Below are 23723 nucleotides of genomic sequence, written 5' to 3' on the forward strand. Positions count from 1 at the left end.
GTTTGCAATGCTAGTATGGATTATCTTAAATCTAGTATTTTTGTCTGTTTTCAAGCTAATGATGGAAATTGGCCGATACTTAAACAGAGCTCAGCCCCTGTGGTAAAACCCCCTCAGATCTCCAACACAGACTGGAAAGAATCAAGCATGGATACTGCTTTAAAACAAGGAACTATATCCAGCCAGCCTTTGCCAACTTCAGTATTAGGAAGTACTGATAAACTGGTGGGTTTCATCTGTGACATGTTTATAGATCTGCTTTGCTGAAATTATGAACCTTTGGCTTTCATAGCTGAACTCACTTCAGTTAGATACACATTCCATTTCCCTGCTGCTGTTTATTTAAAAAGTCATAAAGAAAATTTATCTTTGTATTTCTTCTGTTCCTTTCTATTCTTATCACATTAAAATGTGTGGGTTTGTTTCAACTTCAGTACTTTGTATTCCTTCCTCTTCTTTTTACATAGTTAATCTCCCCTTTTCCCTCTTTGCTTCTCCTAATCCTTTCCCCCCTCCTTCATATTTTCCTAATTCATATCTTTGTTAGTCTTTTTATTTTGTATAGATTATTATTTTTTCAGCATACTCTTTCTCTCACAAAAATCTCACAAAAGAAGTCATTAAATCCATCCTTAAGTGAGACTACTAGTGTTATCTGTCTTCATTGTTGTGCTAGTACTTTATGAATTCTTTAAGACTATAGTCTTTAAAGAATAAGGACTTGGTCTTTATGTTGTTTTGGTAAACTCTGACAGTATGTGTTGTCAAGATCAACTAGACACTGAGATCTGGAACCTAGAACAAGTTAATCAGGCTTTGCATGTATGTAAATGGTTTTGAATTGATATGAATGTGTTACAGCTGAAAGTGCCTTTCAGCAGTGGCCTTTGTCTGAATTACGATGAGATCCTCAGATAAACTCAGGTAGAATTATATCTAGTGATAAAGGAACATAAATTGTTTATATTGACTCCTTTTCTGTCCCACAAGGTTGCTGGTAAGGTATGTTGAAAAAGGAATGTTCTTGCTCAGATGTACTTTATTTAATTAAATGATATATACTATTTATTGTTCTTACACAGGGTCTTGACCTGGGGAAGGTGCCACCAACAGTTCCTGGTGTAAGCAAGCAGTTGCCTCAGAACTATGGGACCTATCCAAGCCCAGTTCCCTTAGGAACAGGTTCTACAAACTCTCTAGAAAGAAGGAAGGATGGCAGCCTGCCCAGACCTGGCACCAGTATAGCAAATCGGCAGCGGCCGGTTCCGCTCCCGCCACCCAGCAACGTGCACCAGCCCAGCTCTTCTCAGCAGATCCAGCAGAGAATTTCTGTCCCTCCCAGCCCCACGTATCAACCCTCTGGTCCCCCCTTGTTCCCAGGAGGAGAGGGCAGGCCAGAACTGCCTTTGACTGTGGCAATCAGACCTTTTCTTGCTGATAAAGGATCCAGACCTCAGTCTCCCAGAAAAGGGCCACAGACAGTGAACTCCAGTTCCATCTACTCAGTGTATCTTCAGCAAGCAACACCACCAAAGAATTACCAGCAAGCTGTGTACAATACTTTAAATAAGTCAGTAAAAGCAGGTAGAATATATTTTGCTTTTTTTTTTTTCTTTGAAATACATTAAGATCTACTTGTTTGGCTAAGTTGACTTCCCGTATCAGTTTGGAAAACTTGTCTAAATTTGTGAGGAAAGTAATTTTTATGTATGCAGCATAGCAGAAAAATAATTCAGTATATTTTTTGAGATTATCAATAAATATGCATTGATTTGCCTTTTATATTAAAACAATATGCAATTGGAACAATATAGCCTGGATACTTTATCAATACTTTGATAAATAAGTTGAAAAAACAGTGTCTAAATAAGAGAGTTTTGCTTCTCTTACTGTTTCCTCATGAGAGAGGAAAAACATTCCACTTGTTACTTGTAGCTTATAATTGTAAGCATCAGCATCACCAACAGGTAAGTATTTATTTCTGTTTTGACAGTCCACAGAACAATATTTTTTTTCTTTCTGTATTAGTGTCAAACAAGTAGCAGTAGTTTATTTATGAATATTTTATTATGTAATTTAAGAACAGCTCTTCACTGTTTTCCATCTTTCTTTTCTTCAGTTTATGGAAAGCCTGTATTACAGTCTGGTTCAACCTCCCCCTCACCCTTGCCATTCCTTCATGGCTCTTTGCCTGCCCAGTCTCCCTCACAGCCACAATCTCAGCCTCAGACTGAGGTCACTGAAAAAGATCAAGAGCTGGAAAATGCTCCACCACCCAGTGAGAACAGCAATGTGGAAAACATTCCCCGTCCTCTCAGTCCAACTAAGCTCACCCCTATTGTGCACTCACCCCTACGGTATCAGAGTGATGCTGACCTCGAGGCTCTGAGGAGAAAATTGGCCAATGCTCCGAGGCCGTTAAAGAAACGCAGCTCCATCACCGAGCCAGAGGGCCCAAGTGGACCAAATATACAAAAATTATTGTACCAGCGCTTTAATACCCTGGCTGGAGGGATAGAAAGTGCTCCTTTTTATCAGCCAAGCAATCCACAGGACTTCATAGGCAATTTAGCTGACGTTGATAACGGGAACGCCAGCACCAATGGCAATATTGAAGAACCAATCCCCGTGCAACCTACGGTTCCTGTCCCTGATGAACCACCCCCTTCGTCAGATGCCAATGACAATGAGTTACCTTCTCCTGCTACCGAGGAGTTGATAAGCACTGAAACCACAAATCAAACACCTGAGACAACTGAAGACAACAACAACAACCTTTCTATAGTTCCTTCTACTGAGCAGTCACCCAGTCCCACGCCAGAGGTCAGTTCTCCAGCAGAAGATGAAGCTCCTTTGCCACCTGCTCTTCCTCCTCCACTTCCTCCAGTAAGTAACAAAGCAAAAGAACAACTTTGTGAACTACAGAATTAGCTTTGTGCTTAAGCATAACTGGAACGTGGTAAGCTTTTACTCAGCGGTATCTTTGCACTTGAAGTCTTATGATATTAAAAGGAAAGAAAACCAGGGGGGTTCCAGGGAGAATTCTGATGGATTAGTTTCTGTACTACTCTAGCTGCTTAATAAGGAAAATACACAAACAGGAACCAGTTGTGTATGTGTTTTCCAGCGTTTTGGAGATTATTGTTGTAGAACTAATTCTGGAATTGGAGATTACATTATTTTGGTTTTTTTTTTAATTTGTTCAGGCCTTCAAAGATAGCTTACCCTTACTTTCATACAAATAGTTATGTCAGTGCGAAGCTTTTTAATTTGCAGGCAAGTTGAAATGGCTGTTCTGGGGAAACTGCACTCCTTGTGCCCTCTCAGAGTAGATGGACCAGGGCTAACTCCAGCAGCAGCACAGCTGGCTTGTGATAGCAGAAATGTTTTTCTCATAGGCTTGTCACATACTTTGAATTGCTTTCCAAGTCCATCCTCCAGCTGCACTAAAATCTTTTAAATACTTGTCATTATCTAAATCTGCCACATTTGGAGAATTGAAAAATACAGAAAAAATATTTTATTCTTTGTTGTTGTGATATTACTCACTCTTTGAAAGCAAGGTTCATCCTCACTTTTAGATTCAGGTAGGAACCTTGCATTCTTCTGAGAATTCAGCTGCAGTGTGCAGAAGGCTTTGTATGGTTTTCCCTGAGCATAAGGGCCAGGTGACTTCTGGGAGAATGGGATATGCTAACTAATATTAATCATAATGTGGAGGGTTTATTTTCCAAACTGAAATAGCCATCCTATATAGGACCATAAGTGAAAACAGATCCTACAGAGCTAGAGACTAGAAGCATTCTTTAAAAGCTGTAGTTAATAATAGATTATTTTTTCCACAGCAAGTGACAAGGACACATGTAAGGGATTCAAAATATTCTCAAAACACATTGAAATGTGCTTCAGATCCTGAAAATGCTGCTTCTGATAACACCTGCTAAAATGTCACATAAAATAGCTTCATGTTGTGTACTTTTCGTTCCTACAACAAAACTCCCAACTTGCCAGGTCTGACCTACAACAGAGACTCCTGCTAATTCAAGGCATTGATTCCTCTAAGTACAGACTCTGGCTTAATTGTGTGGTGCTTTCCAGGCTAAGCAAAACTTTTCAATGTCTTGGATAATTCACCAGTAATATGCACAGCTTATATTAGATACAATTAAGATGATGATGCTTAAAACACTGACTTAAGTACTTCATGCCTTGTACTCATTATCTTTAATTAGAAGCTTTGAAGCTATATTGGCTTGCTTTTTCATTTTTTAACTGCATAAAATGTAGTTTTTATCAAGCCTTTTATTTAGAGACTTAAATAGAAATGATTTCATAGCTCTAAATATCATTTAGGAAGATGAGATTCATAAATGAATCATATTTTCTACTTGTACAACCTGAAATGATCCCTCTGACCTTGATCTTTACTCAGACAAAACGTACCAACTTGAAGAAACCCAACTCAGAAAGAACAGGCCATGGTTTGAGAGTGAAGTTCAATCCCTTGGCTCTCCTCCTAGATGCTTCTTTGGAGGGTGAATTTGATCTGGTACAACGAATCATATATGAGGTAAGCTTTTAAACAAGGGCAACCCCATGCAGTATTCAGGAAAAAGAAAGTGCTAAACTATTTTATGTTTTCAACAGGTTGATGATCCCAGTAAACCAAATGATGAAGGCATTACACCTTTGCATAATGCAGTGTGTGCTGGTCATCACCACATTGTGAAGTTCCTTCTTGATTTTGGTGTAAATGTAAATGCAGCAGATAGTGATGGGTGGTAAGTGTCAAGATTTTTAACCTAGTAACTGGGAGAAGCACCATTCAGATGCATATTCAAAATTTAATTGAAATCTTTAATTGTTCTGGGAACAATTTCCTTCCTCTTTATCCCCATCAAATGAGTACTCTCTAAGCTGTAGATTAACTCAAATGCAAGGTTACAGCATGTTCAGCTCCCAAGCAAGCACACTTGAACCATGAATTAAATTACAGTTTCTGATAATTAGTGGTAGAGTTGCATTTCTTGTTCAGATGCTGAAATAATAAAACTATAAATAACAAATGACAAGAGATGTTGGTGTTCTTGAAGAATCTCACCTTACAAGTAGCTGTAGCATTCCTGAAGTCTTTTTAGGGGGGAATATGAATCCTCAGTTTTGTTTTACCTTTCAGGCTTGCTTGTATTGGTAAATACCCTTTCACACCCAACAGCTTTGTAAGCTGTGAAAATTACTCGTTTTGCTATCATCTGTTTCATAATGCTTGGCTTTACTGGAGTCAGGTAAATCCAGAAATCCACCCTAGCTGCTTGACAGGTTTTAGACAATGCATACACATACTATAAACATAATTTTCCTTTTAAAATAGACAGGCTGTAAATGGCAAGATGAAAGGATTCATGGAAGCTTCTTTTTTCACATGTACATATTTTGCTTTATTTCAGGACACCCTTGCATTGTGCAGCTTCTTGCAATAGTGTTCATCTCTGTAAACTACTGGTTGAATCTGGGGCAGCTATTTTTGCTTCAACTATAAGTGATATAGAAACGGCTGCAGACAAGTGTGAGGAGATGGAAGAAGGTTATATTCAGTGTTCCCAGTTTTTGTATGGTAAGCTGTGACACCAACTTTTTCCTAAGATTTATCCTGATTTGTCCCTCTGATCTGTGTGAAACATCTGCTTAGGCCCCAGACTGGATGATATGGCCCATCACGTCCCTGTGCTTTCAGTGTGCTAAAACCAGCATCACCTTTTCACTGTGATGTTGGTCTTAGTCCTTCTGGGTTTTGAATTACTTCACAGGCTCCTTCAAATGTTAAGATTTTAAAAGTTTTAATTTGGCTTCATTTCAAGGAAGTGCTTCTGCAGGGAGGTTTTGACCATAACAGTGAGTTGTCAAGTATTTTGACAGAGAGACTCCTAACTTCCAGATGCACAGGCTGTTGACTGAATTCTAATAGTAGGAATAGCCTTTTGTTTCCCATAAAATGCTATTAAGAGTTGGTGTTTCCTAGGCATTTTGACAAGGCAGCATGTTTCTGTGTAGTGGTGCTGTGCTCTGATTTTCATCCCTATGCTGAAATTCAGAGCTGTTCTGAGATCTATACCCAAATTCCTAGCAGATCGCACAAAGAAAGAAATAACACTTTATGAATAATTAATTTACAGAAGGTGCTTACTTACTAAAACATATTTTTCAAGAAAAGCACTTCAATGGAGCAGACAAATTTTTAATTTCTATCACAGGATTTAAGCTTCATTAAGGCTCTGTCAGATCTGACATTGTGCGAGTTCCAAAAGCCTCAAGTGTCCCTGTACGAAGCCTGCTGTAGGAAGCAGTTTCCACTGCATGTATAATAAAAGAGAAAAACCTCATTCTCTAAATTATTCTGTAAGATTGTTTTATCATGCAGTTAAATTTCTGACAGCATTTCATCATGGAAGTGCTGAAAAGTTAATGAAACGTTATTAACAGGAGACTAATATTGGGGCCTCGGTGTCAATAGTAAAAATCTCAGAGGGGAAAAAGAGGCTATTTTACCATCTGGTGTTGTTAACAGGAGTGCAGGAGAAGCTGGGAGTGATGAATAAAGGGGTGGTGTATGCTCTGTGGGATTATGAAGCCCAGAACAATGACGAGCTGTCGTTCCACGAGGGCGATGCCATCACTATCCTGAGGCGCAAGGACGACAATGAAACGGAGTGGTGGTGGGCCCGCCTCAATGACAAGGAAGGCTATGTGCCTAAAAACCTCCTTGGGGTAAGTTCTTTCACCCTCTCCCTTGTTTTCCACATGCCCCTGAAGTAGGAACAGAAGATGGATCTTTAGTCAGAATTCTTCTGTGCACCATCCACAGCACTATGAAGTGGTGTAAAGCAGATTATTCTCTGTGGCCTCTGTGCCATTAGAAACAAACAGGAGAGGCTACTGTTAGGAGATTGGTGCTGGTTGTCATTAAGCAAGTTAGTATATTTGACTTTATGCTTTACTGAGACTTTTTTCTCCTCCTTGGCTAAAGTATAGAGCCCTTATGGAAAATAGGGTGGCTCTATTAGGCAGCTTGAAGCCTTGGTTCAGAAAGTTCTTTGGGAAGGTTTTTAATACCTGGCACAAGGTAAGAACATAGGTGTGTGTGTGAGTTTAAAACAGGAAAGGGCCTTGAAGATGACAACTGTGGGCACATTGTTTATGCTGCTCAGACAGATGGAACACTGTCAAGAGAGGCCAGGAATGTAAGGTGACTAAGTAGAGAGCTACTGAGGACAAAATGCATAAGAGAGCCTTGCAGAGCAGGAAATAAGCTCTCTGGAGTGCTCAACAGGGAATTTTTGTACTTATGTAAAAGCATCCATTGTCTGTTCTGGATCATGAGCTAAATGCACTATGTCATTTATAGAGCAGCCATGTTGCTGCCATTGGCAGGAGTAAATCTGCCCTTTTCCTCCTGCTTCTTCTTTTTCAGGAGTGGCCTAAGAACACCCTCAAGCTTACAAAAACCCCACCCCCCATAACACTTCATCACCCAGTTCTGCCTAATAAGTACCCCTTAGTTATAAATTATTTAAGTTGGTATTAACCTTGCAAAGCCTAATACTGTTATTCTGGTTTTTTTTTAGTTATATCCACGAATAAAACCTCGACAGCGAACCCTTGCTTGAACTCAGTTGTACAACAGTGCAGTACCATGCTGGTAACTGGAAACTTAGAACATACACTGGAGCCATCATTTTTGGTCATTTCACACAGAGAAATAAAACGATGATATTTAGTTTTAATGGTGCTTTCTCTTGTTCAATGGACAGCATCCACGATTTCCAAGATCTGCGGTTTGTAAATGAGGATTGTTTGTGTGACCCAGCACTGACGAGGAGAGCGACACCTCTGCTACCGCCAGTGTTGCGCCAGCTCTCGTCCAACGCGGTGTTTTGAGTCAGAGTTCTGTGGTAGGAGCTTTCTTGTGTTCCGTGTTCAGAGGTGTCATTTGCGGAGTGCAGATGCACTGTCCAGTTTGCTCCAACCCCCCACAGCAACTGTCCCATGTCGGGATTTTGGGTATTTTTGTTCCATACCAGTGAATGTTGAGTTCTCATTACCCATCAACTCTTTGGGTTCTAGGACACAAGATCTTCACCTGTTACATGCATAATTAAGTAGTTACCAAAGCTTGGTGAGGGCTCGGATTTTAGGTGGCAACACGATAAACACTTAAATCCTAGTCTGGACAACCCCAACGAAAGCTTTACCTAGTCTAGCATCTTGCAGTATTTGCATTTAGAATCAAGCTAGAGAACTAACAAAAACCAACAGTATTTGTACACTTCTCAAAGTCCCTACACAATATTTCACTTGGTGTTTTGTTTTCTTATTATTCAGCCTACAGCACCGGTGTTACCTCTACGAATTTAAAGGTTCCCCTACTAACCCCCCGAGCTCATCCAGCCTGGACACAACAGTTAGTACTGAAGTTGCAGCAGCTTAAGGGATTTGTATGTCTGCAGGGATGAAAGTGCAATAGTTGAAAAGGGTAAGAGTCTGGTAAGGGTTATACTGTGTCACCTGAAGTCTGCCTGAGTCAGTCTAGAAGAAAATATGAAGGACTGGATAGAAGTAGAGAGAGTCATGTAGATGCCAAGTCAAGGAGAAGAAAGAAACAAGGTTTAGAGAAGGATTGAAGAAAGGCAATAGCTTATTTGAGGACAGTTTCTGTGGTTCTTGGCAGCCTTCAACTGCTGCCAAGGCAAGTTATGCAATAACCTGTTCCACTACATTGTAGTTTCAAGCAAAAAAGAAAAACCCCAAAACAGGCACTTCACTGGAATTTTAATTGTACATGATTTTATATACCAAAAGTATATTTTGAATTTCCCATTACAAGTTTTAGCCATATTTCTTGTAATTTTCTCCCATTTAACAGTATGCAATTTGATTAACTCTTCATGTACAAGTTCTGTGTATAATTTATATATCCATTTCTGCAGTGCTGTAACTTGCTTTTACCACAGGTCAGCATTAACTGTATATATTGTGGTGAAAAGTGAAAGGGTATTATTGTTGAAGAATTTGCTACATGAATGTGATGATTTCAAGAGCCTATGATACACTAATTCAGAGAACATGTAAATGTGCACAATAAAGTACTGCTAAGGCATGGCTGCATTCTCCACTCTGTTTATAGAGGTCTCGACAGCAGATGTGGCTTTGGTCAGAGTCTGCATGGAAACACCAGTTGTAGCGTGCCAGGGTTACAGCTGTCAATCCACCTTTCCTCCTTGTTTTATCATCTTCACTGAAGATGTGCTTACACACTAGTATCCCAGTATTCCAACTGGGACAAATCAACTCAGAACTAAAATTAGTGTTTACTTTAGAAAAAGTGAAAATTTTCAGAGTTCAGAGACCATGCTGGCCATTACTATAGAAGTTGTATATTACAAAATTAAATAGCACCTATTTTTTAAATAAGTGAATTAATTTATTCATATTTGTACATTAAATTGTATACAATTTCAGGTAGCATAACAGATTAACAAAAGCTAGTTACCAAAAAAGAAAATACAAAACTAAAAATTATTCTGGAAGCTTATTACAGAAGTGAAGTTTCATGGTCAAGTTCATGTAAGTCAAATTTGGTGGTATTTGGTGAAATATTTAGATGTTTAAAATTAAATGTTTAAAAAAATTCGTGTGATTTCTATAAAATCATATCTAAGGCAGATTTTTTGTACATTGATTTTAAACATTTGGATAGAGGGAAAAACCTGAGATCTATACCCAAAAGCTATTCTCTGCAGAAGAGATATACACATTTGTTTGCTTCCTGTAGCAAACAGTATATATAATGGTTACTATAAAAGTTGTGCTGTACATTAGCTGTAGTGCAGGTCACTTTCATATTAAGTGCCAGTAAAGGCTTAACAAAATATACAAAGTCTTAAAAGGTGAGGCTGTTTAAAGCATTAACTGTATACATATTGCACACTACCGTGAATACTCATGGTTCAAAAAAAAACTCACATTGCATTTGCTAGTTCTTACATAATGAACCACACTGGAATGAGAGAGAGTCAAGAACAGCAAATATTTCCAGCTGTCAAATCAGCACAAAATGAGAGGCAGGTTTGTGGAGGCTGGTGTCTGTGTGTGCCCTCAGGAGGCCACATCTGCAGTTCTCACTGGTCCCGAGACTCATAGAGAAGTTTTGTTGCCTAACAGAAAGGGAAAATGTCAGTGTTAACTGAAGGTTCACTTATCTGCTTCCTACCCCTCCCAAAACCTCCTTTAAATCCAGGGCTTTAAATTCTTCTTATTTTTCTAATTTCCTAATTCTTCTCTATTTTCTTCCATCTGAGGCATGTACTAGCATTCAGGAAGTGCTGAATGCACTTGCATGGTGATATGAAGTTTGAGCACACTGTGCTGAGCTGAGTAAAAGCTGGGGTAGGGGGACCTGGGGAGTTCTAAAATGGCAATAAAGCAGCAAAGAGCCACAAACCTGCCCATACACACTATAAATGACAGCAATCACCTGATCAGCAATTGATTGGGTGACTGATTTGAGTGTGGCTTTGGTTTTTTCCCACCATAACTTTGATTTAGGAAATATGAACCTTCAGTTTCATTACCCATGCAGGGCCTAGCACCAAAAAATCAAAGTCTTCCATTTCCAAAAATAAACAACTTCTTTCAACCATCATGAAGTAGAAAAAACCATTAGCTGAACTTAGGGTCAAATGAGTATTTCATAGTGCTCATTCTTCAGCCAGTAACAAAATCCAAGGAAGTTTAAAGCCAAATTCGTAGTTCTTTTCATCTAATAACATACATAAGATCTTGGGAAACCCTTCAGAGTGCATAAATTCTTCAGGTCTCTGAGCAGAAAGCTAAAGTCCTGTTCATTACACCCAGCCATAGCTTCTGTTTTCTAAGCAACAAGGCCCTGAAGTCCTTGATAAAAAAATAATAGAAGTAAGTACTCCTAAGGCTGAATGCTCTCTCTGGTGCTGCTAAACACCCTACTGTAAAGATTTTCTTCAGCCTTTTCTAAGTTTTGGCTCCTTTGCCTACCTTATGCATAGCTGCAAGCCAGGCTGCTGACAGCTTCTTGTTACAGCTGAAGTCTTCACCAGCAGTAAACTTCATCTGTGCCACCTGCTCTGACCCTGGTACCTTGTACTGCAGGATCATTCCTATGGCACGAGTGTTGCCTCCTGAAAAGAGAAATAACATCTGCAACAGCAGCAGGTTTCACCAACTAAGTAACACAGAATTTTCCAGCATGAGTATGTTTGGAGAAAAGTGCTCATTGCTCAGTTCAGAGCACAAGCAGCTGCTGGATCTGAGGAGCTCGTGACCACAGCTCGTAGTGCCAGAAGCGGAACCTGCAGCCTCATAATGTTTCATTTTCTCTGCCAAGCACCAAGGCAGAACCTGCATCAGCCTTCAGGTAAAGCCATGCACCTGGAACACCCTTGTCATTTATTATCACCATGGTAAGACATTGATACCACAGTTTCATATGGTAGCCTGCAGTCTGTAGGCTTAGGGTCCAAGCACGCAGATGGCAAAGCAGGGTCCTGCTGGATACAGTCTGGCACAGCAGGCAGCAGTCCCTCCACACCTGGCAAAGATTGGGAATGATGCCTACATACGGCTAGAGAACAGCTGGCAACATCATTTACTTCCCGAAGGAAATTGCTGCCAAAGACTCTGCTCTGCCAAGAGCACAATGAGCAAGATGTTTGTATCTCTCTTACTGAGGCTGCAGAGATGAAGATAAACCAAAGCAAAAATAGAGACATTTAACAAGAACTTTTAGAATGACACATTACTGTCATTACTTCCTGCAGCAGTGGAGCATAAACTAAGCCCTAGGAACAGCACTAGCATACACAGGAGACTTCTTACAAAGCTCTTTTTAGAAGTGTCTGCCTGAGAGGGCTCCTGGAGGCTGTTGCTGCAATATCTGAGGAGCCAAAACAAATCACAATCTAAGCCAAACTCAATCTAGTTAGTGCTGTTAGTGCACCTAACTCAATCAGAAGCCCACAGCAGGGTTTATAAAAGAGCTGTTTTCTACTCTTCTAGGCTCCATCAATTGTTTCTCTGCACCTACTGATCAGAATAATGGATTAAGGGTCTACTGAAGGATACACCAGTGGAAATCACACACCCACAGCCTTGACCAGCTTGCCCATGTCTGGCATTACTAAGACAGAACACACCTTGCATAACAAAGAGGCTTTTCTTTTCAAGTTGTGTAAAAGCAAACCATTAATTAACAGTTTCAGTGCAAAGCCTTTCCAGACAGCACACAGGGAATATATTCATTTCTAGTATGCCCAATTCAGCAACTTGCTGAAGCAGGTGATCTGTAACATTGTGTACTACTGCAGATACCATTTCTCATCTTCCCCTCTCCCAGCATGGACAACAGCACTTTGGTCTAAAGAAGGCCTTGAGTACCTTAGTTCTCCCTCCAGAGTGTTACAAAACATTCACTCTTGCTTTATTAAACAGACATATGGGAAGGAACAGATACATGTCAGACTTGGACATAACTCAAGTTGAACAGCAATTATGGATCAAGCAAATAATCAGCACTGCAGAGAAGAGGTGAGGGGGTCATGACATGCTTGGGTGAGTCATGCTGAAAGGCACTGCAGATACCTTCAGTAACAGGCTGGCTCTCCAGAAGGCTGGTGTAAGTGTGAATATCTTTTTCTACCATCAAGAAGGAAGGCAGGCAGAAGAGAGATAAAGCAGTCAGAAGAGCAGTGAACAAGGAATTACAGGAGCATTAAGTGACTCAGCAATACACCTGGTTGATTTAAATACCAAGGTAAGTTTACTCAAGTTAACATGCTGTACTGACTGAATAATGCACAGATGTGCTGTGCAATTAGAAAAATCCAGCAGTGACAGAAGTGCTGATAAAGAACAATTATTGAAATTCCTGACCTTGTTTGTTCTCATTTCAGTCAATTCATATTCAGGTTCATCCTGAAATACTCTAAAATCTGGTAAGAGATGGGGCAGTAAGTTGCTGCACTCCAGTTTAGATATGACCAGTTTCATTTGGCCACCCCTTTATCTTGAATGAAATTAAGAAAGGACAGTTCAACTGTTTGCTCCCCCTCCCCCATTTCATTCTGTTAACAATGTTTGTACCAGTCAAGGCAAATCCCAGCTGGATTCTGAAATGGAAGCTACCAAAGACTAACAGTTCCCTCCTATGAGCTCTTAAATCAGTAAATATTTGTACCCAAGAGAACAGGTACAACCACCCTTACTCAGGTTTATCAAGAGGCTCTTCCACATTAAGGCTGTAGGGGAACTTCTCAATCTTTAGGTGTTCCCCCAAATCCCAGCAGCCACATGGAACAGGGTCTCACAGACTCTGCTCTGTTCTGACAGCAGTTGTAACCAACACAGTTACACACTGAATGCACTGTCTAGCTCAATAACTGCAGCTTCATTTCTTTTTTTTTTTCTTAATAGTTCATTTATATTAAAAGAAAAATTTACCTCCAGGAGTAAATCCCTCTGTAAGTATCTGAACAGTTGAAATCTGTATAATTTCAATTTCATAATGGCTGTCTCCATCCAAAATCAGGTATCTACATAATAGAAGAAAAAGGGTTTTTTTCACTTTTTTTCCCCTACAATATCAAGTCCAAATCAAAGGAAAAAAATAAAACAAATCTCTCAGTGACACTATGTGTTCCTTGGAGTGAGGAGGGATAGAAATCAAGCAGAAAATACTACTTTTCATTGAAATGTCACCCTTCCAAGACATTCTGATCCACTCTGTTAGTAAATTCAAACAAACATTCCACTATTGTTGGATCTACCCTTTCAGACCGATTACTCTGTCCAACATCCTCAGGGCATGTTACTCTCATATTTTTTTTAGGCTATTATGTAAGAATAGAGCTGTAAGTACAACAATGCAATAGTTTACAAGTGCAGTTTCTATAAATCTTTCTCACCTCTGGTTGTTGGAAAGTCGACAAACCATGAGCTCAGATTTATCAGATGTTCCCAGAGTTACAAAGAATGTAGCACCTGGAAAGAAATGTTTTAGTATTTCCATACAGAATTCAAGAAGCAACATTCAAATATCAGAAAGAGCAGCTAACTTTTACTTACTAATATACTGAATTGAGTGAAATAAGAGAATAACTGAAATATTAAACTGATTAACATCAGCAAAACACTCAAGTATAAAAAGCTGATCTTTAATTATCATGTTCTGACTTACAGGACCTTTCACACATGCTATGCAATTTCTCCCATGTGTAGAATTGCAGATGATATCCAAGAGGAGTCTTTTAAAAATGAGAAGAGATTTGGAGGTGACAAGGACAGGCAGTTAAAGACCCTCTGTGATCACTGTAATACAAATTATTGTTTCTATATTAAAAAAAACCGTTTAATAGCAGGATGTGACCTTCAGTTCTATGCTTAAGAAACTGTAAAGACATCTCTTTTTCATTACTGAAGGCTGGCTCAGTCTTATTGTGAGGTCAATGAACTTCAGCCTTCATGTTGATTCTTCCCCTTCAAAAGTGCTTTGGCAAGGGGAAAGTCACTGTTGCTACACTAGAGAAGTGACTCAGAACTCCAAGCAGCCCTACACGCCCAACCCCTTTGCTTCCTCCATGCCTCATGCTCCCTGTATTACCTAATCCCAACACTGCTGGCCTGGGAAATGAAGAGAGTAACATCCAGCTCTGCCAAATGGTCTGCAATCCATCTCCATAACCTGAGCCATGCAGCCCTGGTGTTTCACCTTGTTACTTCCCACTTCACCCAGGCTCACTGACCCCCAGCACAGATCCCATGCTGCTGAAGAGAGACAGCAGCACCAAGGCTGGAGAAGGACATTACAGCCACCATCACCACCTCTCTGACTATGATCTGTGGCTCTACAGCAAGTCAGGAACAACTTCAGAACATGAAAGCAAACAGGACAAGCTTTAAAAAAAAAAGTCTTCAGTTTAAAAGATGTGATTTAAAAACTCGTCTACGCCCTCATGGCAAAGCAGTGTGAAGAATGATTTATGTGCTCCAGGATGATCACACTCCCTTCTGAACCCAGGATCTCTCCAGGAACATCCATGGTCATCACATGTGGGGCTTAACTTACCCATTATGCACATTGGCATCATGCTGAGAGATCATCAAAAAGGCACTGAAGGATCACAGACTATTTTAAAAACTGAAGTTTCAGCTTTCTTAATGTAATTGGAACATGAATTACTGTATTGCGTGAAGGTTTAAACCTATGGAAAGTTGAGTACTCATGATGATCAACCACAGCTGTAGGCCATGGACAAGATCAAAGCTCTCAGATAAAGCTTGAAACAAGCACTGTATCTTGTTTGAAAATATTAAAATATTCTCTAAAGTACTTTTCATCCTTGTTTAATGTAACAGGAATATGGCTAAAAGATGCATTATTTCAAGGAAAATGCCAACTGCACACTCATCTGTTTTCACAGGTATTAAAAATTTGTCATTAATTAAATCCCTCTTCCTGAAGACCAAGAAGTACAAACTGAGAGGTGTAAACACTGACTACAAAGTGTGAACCTCTCTCTAAATAAACCAGCAACACAAAATCATTAACTGGAAAACAAGAGGCATGACAAAGAGGAGCCAAAACCACAGCTGGGCTGGAGAAGAAGCACTGCTCTTGCTGCTCACTGCAATTTGAATAAAAGCAAACAGGAGTGTCGCCGTGATTTCTTAGGATTTTCTAAAGCCTTCTGAGTTTACATTCTTGTAGAGAACTTTCTCATGCAACTTTCTGTAAGCAACCTATTGTTTTGCATTCTTTCATAGAGGCGGAGAAATTTGATAGACTGGTAGTTTGTCCAGTGTCATTGGAGAGGTGGCACGTTCACCCTCCAATCCACTGGCACCTTTTGAGAACTATAAATGACTGGAGTCAGAAAAAATCAATTAGTCTCTTCACCGTGACCAAAGCTGTGATGCATCGTTTTTCCTTGTGTCCTCTGGTGACACAGGAGCACTGGGTGCTTACCATTCATGAGCACTTTGAGCTGTTTGTCGTAGAACTCGGTCTCCTTCTGCGAGACCAGGGCGCACTCCGCACACTGGCGCACGGGGTCCACGAAGCACATGCGAGGCAGAGGCACTTTTTTACTGCAGCACTTGTCACAGAAACACTTCCCACACCTTCGGCAGTGATGCTAAGCACGAGAGAACATTGCCTTTACTTATTTACAAAGGAAACTGATAGGTTACTACAAGTTTCTCAGGTGTGAAATGTGCATGTTGAGGGACAGGTAGAAGAAATTAACTGCGACAGTGGCAGACAGGAATCTCTCAAGGTTGGACACAAAAGACAGAGTATAATATGAACAGCAGCACTCTTAAGCCTTTGCTGGCACTCTGTAAAGATGCTTCTGGAGCAGAAAAGACAGGAAAGGGCTTCCCTGGTGTCCAGAATAAAAACCCATGAGAGGAGTGGTTTCAGGTCCCTTCCCACTTCTGACAAAAGATCTTGGAAAACTTCAACTGAAGTTTCTATTCTTCTTCAAATGAAAATATTATTCTTCTCTTTTAAAACTCATTCTCAAACTTCTCCCAAAGGAAAAATATAAGAATATTCACACTTAGAACCTAAAGCTACTCCTTTTATCAGAAGTATCAGGCAGCACAGCACAAATCCAGTGAAGTTGTGAAACCAGAATGAGTATTGCAGTTTCACAGCCTCTAAATCTGCAACCAGTGGCCTGTGCTCCAGATCACTGCTGGGGTGTGACAGTGGCAGCAGATCTTCCTGATGCAAGCTCTCATGACAGAACAAGTATTCCCAGGCAAGCAGGAACTCATCTGTGGCTCAAAGCAAGCCTGAAAGTTTGATACAAGGAACTGAAAACACTGCACTTCTGGTCAGTGTTAGGCTTTCCTTCCAAATGTTCTGCAAAATTCTCTGGAGTGCCTATTTCCCAAGGCTACCTCCAATTGCTTCCCACAGCTAACAGAAGGGAAACACAGCAGCTTCTCATCTGGTATAATATGAGTGTGTCTGGTTTAAAATTTCTCCTTCCCTCTCCCTCCAAACACTTAAATTAAAAAACATGAACTACATCACTGCACTACAAGTCACACTTTCACATTTTTCTTCACTTTTGTAAGCCTGTGCTAACAAAGTGTCAATGTAATTATACAAAGGAATGATGTTCCCTCCTAAAAATCACTGCTGGCCTTTCTTGGGAGGGTACTTTGCAGAATTCTGCACGTCATATTCTGCACACCAGTCTGCATTCCACAGTGACCTCTTACCATTAATAAACAGAATTTAATATTAGTGTTTTCTCTTCATCCAGTGAGCCTAATTTTGTAGTTTACACCTTCTACTTTAATTGGAATTTCTCTCTTCCAAAGACAAATCCTGGTTTACTGTTCAAAATATGTCAGTTTTAGTATTTTGCAACACTTACTGTTTCATATTTCATTAATTTATCTTACCTTTCTAGTTATGAAGTCAAATTTTGTATCACACTGCATACATCTTGGGCACTAGAAAACAGTACAAACTAAGATTAGTCTACAATTTTTTAAACCTTTAATTCTACCACCATATACGAAGAATGAACTTTATATTATGCCTCATAAAGAAACACCTCCAACAAATTTCCATCCCTTTTCACCATGGATGGCTTTCATTCAATATTGATGTAGCAAAATAACATCATCTCCATTTGCAAGACAAAAAAAAGCTGCCAAACTTCCCCCCTAATGAATGGTGCATCTTGCCAGCAGGCAAAACTACATCTCAGAACTACTTACCATTTTTGATCATGTCTGGCTATCCAGACAGTCCCATATTCCAGAGTCAACTGGTTTTCTGTAAGTTGTCCTCACTTTACTATGATGCTCTGCTGACTCGCCAAAACATTGTTTATACAATTTAATGCTCTTAAGACTCACACATTTTCGAAACATGCTAAGAGATATTTGGTTTTCTTCCAAGCCACCAAGACCGAATGCTTATTCCAGCTACAAAAAGTCACTTCCTGAAATATCTCTTTCCTAAAACAAACTTACACCCACACTCCTTTCAAAAAAATGACAGAAAAAATTGAAGGAGTTTCTCCCTTCCAACTAAGTAGAGTTTAAGGGGTGACAGTTTTGACTGTGTTTGTCGCCCTGGTGATATGTGTTAACAACCAGAAGTGATCAGTGACTGTTGGACAATCAAAATTTTCTGTACAGAAAGTCATCTAAGAAAGGGTTGATACCCAACCCTTAGGTCACTGGATTTCCAACAAAACTTTACATATTTTTATCTACCATATCAAACCCCACTGTCTGAGGCATATAATGCAATCCTTACTATATATACTTGCAAATATTAATGCAAAATTATGCCTGACATCTTACTCAGGAGAACATGGTTAGATCCTGTACTAGGTTTTATAATTCTAGAAACCCAAATTCCTCAAACCAGACTATCTCAGACTACAGCAGAATGTCCTCTTAACCTTATGCCCTAAGCTGAGCAGGTGCTATTTGCTAAGCACACAGTAATCATCCTTTGCCTTTAATTAACATATTTCAATACTTAACCCTTTTTCTTCTATAAATCCCTTCAGGCTACAACATCTTGAACAGGGACTTCTGCCCCAGCAGATGCTCAATCACTGTCACAAGTTCAACAACTGCAGCCAAGAAAATATTACAGCAGCTAAATTAAAAATTCTCCAGATATTTTTCATGTCCTTTTGAAGTGTAAGCTTGTTAATAATTGGCAATAGTTTATACGAAAGGCTCTGCTGTCTAAACAGACGTTTAACACATTAGACAGCAATGGCAGTCACTGTAGTGGAACGTAAACACCTACTTGGAGAATTTGTTACAACAAGCTGTTTCTAAATCCCACACAGAAGAGCACTAAAAGTGTTCCTGAATTGTTTTAACTAACACTGAACCGAGGCATCCAAACACATCTTTTCACAATGGCTGCAGAAAAGGTTATTTCAACACTCACTGGTAAGCAACTTCAGCGTGAAGCAATTTCAGCATACATCAGGTTTCACCTCTGTAACAAGAATTCTACAGCTGATATCATATTCTGCTCTACCTTGTATTAATTTTTGACACGAGGTTAAATAACCTGCCTGGGAGCTGGACCTGGCAATAATTTTGGTATGCCTCAAACTTACCTGAGTTGTAATTAATTTTCTTACTGAAAATATTTAGGAGTTTTTTGGTAGGGTTTTGGTGGTGGTGGTGTTTTTTTTAGTTCGCCTGGACTGGATTTTTAGGGGGGTTGAGGTTTGGGTTTTTTTGTTTATGTGGTTTTTGCCAAAATGCAAAAAGCACAAGTCACAAGCTAGAGGTGAAAAAAAAAATCAAACCCAAAGTCTTCTAATTACTGTTCTACATAGATTTCATACAAAATGCTATGCTAAACATAAGAGTCGTTTTTAGGAAGGAACAAAATTATCCATCCTCTTATTTAACACAAACTACAGAAAAATATTTCTGAATTCCAGACCCATGATGATAGCCCTGCCTGATACAAACAGCAGTCCTAAATAAATCACAAGTCAAGCAGCACATGGTAGCTGGCATTGCAAAATGGGATTTTCCTAGGAAAATGTTCTGACACAAGCAAGCTCAAGATACTGTTCCTTTGAGGTATTTCTTCTTTAAGTAACCAGAATAGAGTGAACCATTTGCATAATGTCAACTTCTGCTTTGCCTGGGACAAGATATTTAATGAGAACATGTTGAAAGATGAATCCTTCCTATTCTTCCATACACTGAAATAATTAGAGAGCGACTAGCACTGAATTAAGTTTTATTGCTTGGAGGAGTTTTATCACATTAACAGAGAAGGAAGCACAATGTCCAAGTGACTTCTCATGTCTTCAAACAAAAAGATGTGAAGCAAGAAATTAAATATGAATTCATGTCAGAAGTAAATTCATTTCATGTGCAGTCAACCACCAATACCAATATCAGATTATTTCATCTAAAAAGAGGAAAATAGAAGAACATCCAACAGCTGTTGGATCTGGGCATTAATTTGAAAATAAAAAGAGCTGGTTCACTGCAAACTTCTTGTGGGTTTGTTCAAGTGTGATTAACTTATTTCCATAATCCCACAGATCCAGCCAGAGGTGAGAATCCCATCGACGGACAGGAATCTGTAGTTACACTTCACGTGCTTTATTTGCATAAATAATAACAGAGTGATTCAAGAAGTGATGCATGGGAGCTGAGCTCCTGAACACGGTGAACCTTTGCAATCAAGGAAGTTCAGGAAATCCCGCCTGAACACACCTGGCCAAAGCAGCTGAGGCCAGAGGGGGAAAGGGCAGGATGCAATCACAGGGCAGAGCGAGCTCAGGCGCTCTCTGACACTGCCTGAGCCTGGATTTTGCCAGGAGTCCAAGGGCAGCTCTGCCACGCAACCAGTGCCCCTCCCAGAGCCTGAGCCAAGAGAGGAGCCAGGAGAGCTCAGTTCCCTCCTGCAGCCAGGGAGGAGCCCAGGGAACCCTTCCACCACATCAGTCAGCTCCTCTGCAGCACACCGTGTTCCTCAGCCACGGAAACATCTGGTACACAGCTGGGTATCACAAGGTTTGGCCACCTCTGCAAAATGACAAATTTTGCTCAATTTCTAGTCCAAGCTTTTCTTAACAGAAATATCATCAATTAAGCTCTGCTGGTGATTAACAAAGAAATTCTGAGTCAGACAAGGCACATGCAGAGACCAACACTTTAAGCTCTGTCCTGAGTTTAATGATGCTCAGCACAGAGTTTCATAAATCCCCCCTCAACTCATTACCTGTATTACAAATAAGATTACTTTAAAAAGTAAAGTTTTCAGTAGTCCTGCTTCAGCCTTGCATTTCAAATTCCTCATAGTTACTGATATTTTAAGACTGTATAAGCTTGTGATTAAAAAAATTTAAACTTAATTACATTTCAATGTTGTATAAGCTGCACAAAATTACCAACTGCCATAATTCTTAGGTGGCCTTAATTTAAAAAAATAAGCCAGTTGACTCTTCTTGCAGAAGAAAAATAAATCTACTGGATTTGTGAGTGCTACCAGCTGCAGAGCAAAAGCCAGTGGATTTGAAAAGCCAGATCAGAATTTGCTAATACCACTCAAGGTCTTGTCTTGGACACAGACACTTCATTTTTAATTATGTCTGACATGGTAACAAGAGCAAGCATCCTCAACTACTCCACTGCCTAGGTAACTCCGTCTCTTTGAATTTAATTGTCCTTAACAAAAACATAGATTTTATAAGATTCCCGGTGTATCACATGCCTGCTTTATTTAAGGGAAAAGCTTGTAACATTTTTGGCAATTGTTAACCAAAGGGATGTAAGAACTCTAACATACTTCCAGAAACCTAGTAAAATAAATAACCACAAAATAACAATTCATAGTCTTAACCTTGCATTAACAAATGCATTTAAAATATTTACCTCTATCACACTTCCTCTCAACAGCAAATATCCCTGAGCACATTCACTCACAATCCAAATCCCTCAGCCTATAGTCAGCAGACTACAGGGGAAAAGCTGAATTTTAAGGAGAACAAATACCTACAATAGAACTGTAATATAAAATTCAAACCAACAACACACATCAGAGTGATGTATCTAAAATATACAGACTTAATTCTCTCTCTATATATATCTAACTAGTTTAAATAGATTCTACCACAATCCCCAAACAATCTTCCGTTGAATTAAGATGGTTGTACATATTAAAACTGCGTTAGAGGTACTTCGTTTTCCTTAACGAAACGGGTCTGCTATAACCGCGGACTGCCGCCAGGCTGAACTGCACTCCGAAGGTCAGGGACCAAAGTCGTTTCAATTGAAGTGTTCCACAAACGAGAGCCCCTGATGAGGACGGTGTCAGGAATCGGGTTTCCAGGTGAGTGCACGGGATGCAGCACGAAGGGAAAACCTTTGCACAAGAAGGGCTCGGAGCAGCACACACCAGAGCCCAGAGCACACTGAACATTTGCCCTGCCCAGCTTCGGTACGGCAGCAAAAGCTGCTGCTGATGGCCCGGAGGTTTTAATATGCATGGAAGAGACCAACCTGAGAAAACTCCCACAAGATCCTGCAGCAGATTGCTCGTTCAGAACGAGCTGAAGCCTCACTTCCCAAAAAAAGGGCTGCTTTGGGCAAACCAGCAAGCGACTTACGGCTCCCACCCTTCACCGCAGCAGAGACTGGCCTGAGCTGCACAGACTGTGCTGGCAGAGCGAGCCTCCAGCATTATTGTTATTATTATTATTATTACTATTATTATTTTACACAGAACTTTCTGCCTCAAGAGATACCAGGTAGAGGGAAAAGTTTTCGTCTTCATTCCCAACCAAAGGAGAACTCCGTGTTCCCGAGCAGAACAGACCAAGCACGTCCCTATCTGCCAAAAGAAGACTCTCATGGATGAGTCCCGGCTTAAATCCACACTGGCTCATCTAAAATAAATCTTCATTCCGGTCACATCTAAATGCACTGGCGTGTGTCCACACCAGAAAACGCTGGCAATAAATAAACAAACAATGGATTCTATGTTCAATGTGCATCTGGGTGCAGCGGCTGGCAACAATTAACTCTCATTACGTGAAATTAAAATTATCACCATCACATTGTTTACTTAGTAAGTATTTAAAAGCAAAGTTGACTAAAACAGACTGAGTTGTTCAACGACTGTTTAACACTACAAACACTCACACCAGGAGCCAGAAGGGTTGTTCTAACTCAGCCTTATCGCTTCAGTAATTTATGCAATTAGTTTTAAACTTACACGGCCTCCAGAACCACCTTTATAAGCATTTAAAGCACTACTGCACAGTTCGCTACACTTCTAATCACCAATCGCTCGCGAATTTTCGCGACGGGGCCGCACATTCCTGAAGAACGAGTGACAGCCCTATCCTCGCGTCCTTTAACCCATTAATCTAAGGGAAATGAAAAAGCGAAGGGAAGGGGGGAAAGGGAAGCGCGGCGCCCCTGCCCCCGGCGGTACCTCCTTGTCGGGCACCCAGGGCGGCTCGTCGAGGCCGAAGGGGCTGCGGGCGGCGCGGTGCTCGGGCACCATGCGCAGCCCGCTCGGGGAGCGCACCAGCTTCTTCGCGTCGCCGCCCGACATCTTCCCCCGCCGCCGCGGGACGGCCGCCGCCCCGCCCAATGGCCGCGCGGCGCTGCGCGACGGGCACGGCACCCAACCAATGGGAACCAGCGCCTCCCCGGCCCCGCCCACACGCCCAGGGCTTGCCAGCCAGTGCCGTGGCCCTTGGCGTGCTAGTCCCGCCTCCTTCGTGCCCCGCAACCCGGAAGCGAAGGGCGCGGGCGCCACGGCCTCGTCCCCGAGTTCCAGGAAGCGGCACACCGAGCCGCGGGCCCTCGCGGCCACGGGGGGCGGCTCCGCTGAGAGCCCGCGGCCGCTGCCGCAGCGCCCGCCCGAGGCTCTGACCGCGCCCGGCCCCGCCGCTCCCGGCGCGGAGCGGGAGGGGAACGAGCGGCGCCCTGCCATTGGCTGTCCCGCCGGGGCAGGCACTGCAGGGAGCTTTGATTGGCTGTGGCGGGAAAGCTGCTCGCTGATTGGCTGCGCCCTGCCATTGGCTGTCCCGACGGGGCAGTCGCTGCAGGGAGTTTTGATTGGCCTGTGGCGGGAAAGCTGCTCGCTGATTGGC

At 41.1% G+C, this 23723-nt stretch overlaps 2 protein-coding genes across 7 annotated transcripts in view; one reads left to right on the plus strand and one right to left on the minus strand.

The window, feature by feature from the left end:
* Nucleotides 1–9154, plus strand: part of PPP1R13B (protein phosphatase 1 regulatory subunit 13B) — a 69214-nt gene extending 60060 nt beyond the window's left edge. For all 5 annotated transcript variants that reach the window (XM_068192294.1, XM_068192298.1, XM_068192297.1 and 2 more), the window contains 8 exons: nt 56–225; nt 1083–1584; nt 2120–2886; nt 4433–4570; nt 4648–4781; nt 5448–5614; nt 6566–6765; nt 7623–9154. In XM_068192294.1, coding sequence (XP_068048395.1) covers nt 56–225; nt 1083–1584; nt 2120–2886; nt 4433–4570; nt 4648–4781; nt 5448–5614; nt 6566–6765; nt 7623–7664 — 2120 coding nt within the window. In that variant the 3' untranslated portion in view covers nt 7665–9154. The remainder of the gene's footprint in view (nt 1–55; nt 226–1082; nt 1585–2119; nt 2887–4432; nt 4571–4647; nt 4782–5447; nt 5615–6565; nt 6766–7622) is intronic.
* Nucleotides 9155–9456: 302 nt separating this feature from the next.
* Nucleotides 9457–23224, minus strand: ZFYVE21 (zinc finger FYVE-type containing 21). 2 transcript variants are annotated; one of them, XM_068192301.1, is made up of 8 exons: nt 23057–23224; nt 17509–17559; nt 16055–16223; nt 13995–14070; nt 13531–13622; nt 12673–12726; nt 11071–11213; nt 9457–10211 (listed from the first exon to the last, which is right to left on the minus strand). In XM_068192301.1, the coding sequence occupies exons 1-8, from the start codon at nt 23177–23179 to the stop codon at nt 10176–10178; spliced, it is 744 nt and encodes a 247-aa protein (XP_068048402.1). In that variant the 5' UTR covers nt 23180–23224; the 3' UTR covers nt 9457–10175. The 2 variants fall into 2 exon arrangements, with proteins under 2 accessions (XP_068048402.1, XP_068048403.1); XM_068192302.1 differs by lacking the exon at nt 12673–12726 and having other exon boundaries at nt 23057–23221.
* Nucleotides 23225–23723: the final 499 nt, after the last annotated feature.

This window comes from Anomalospiza imberbis, chromosome 6, assembly GCF_031753505.1.
Source record: "Anomalospiza imberbis isolate Cuckoo-Finch-1a 21T00152 chromosome 6, ASM3175350v1, whole genome shotgun sequence".
NCBI lineage: Eukaryota > Metazoa > Chordata > Aves > Passeriformes > Viduidae > Anomalospiza > Anomalospiza imberbis.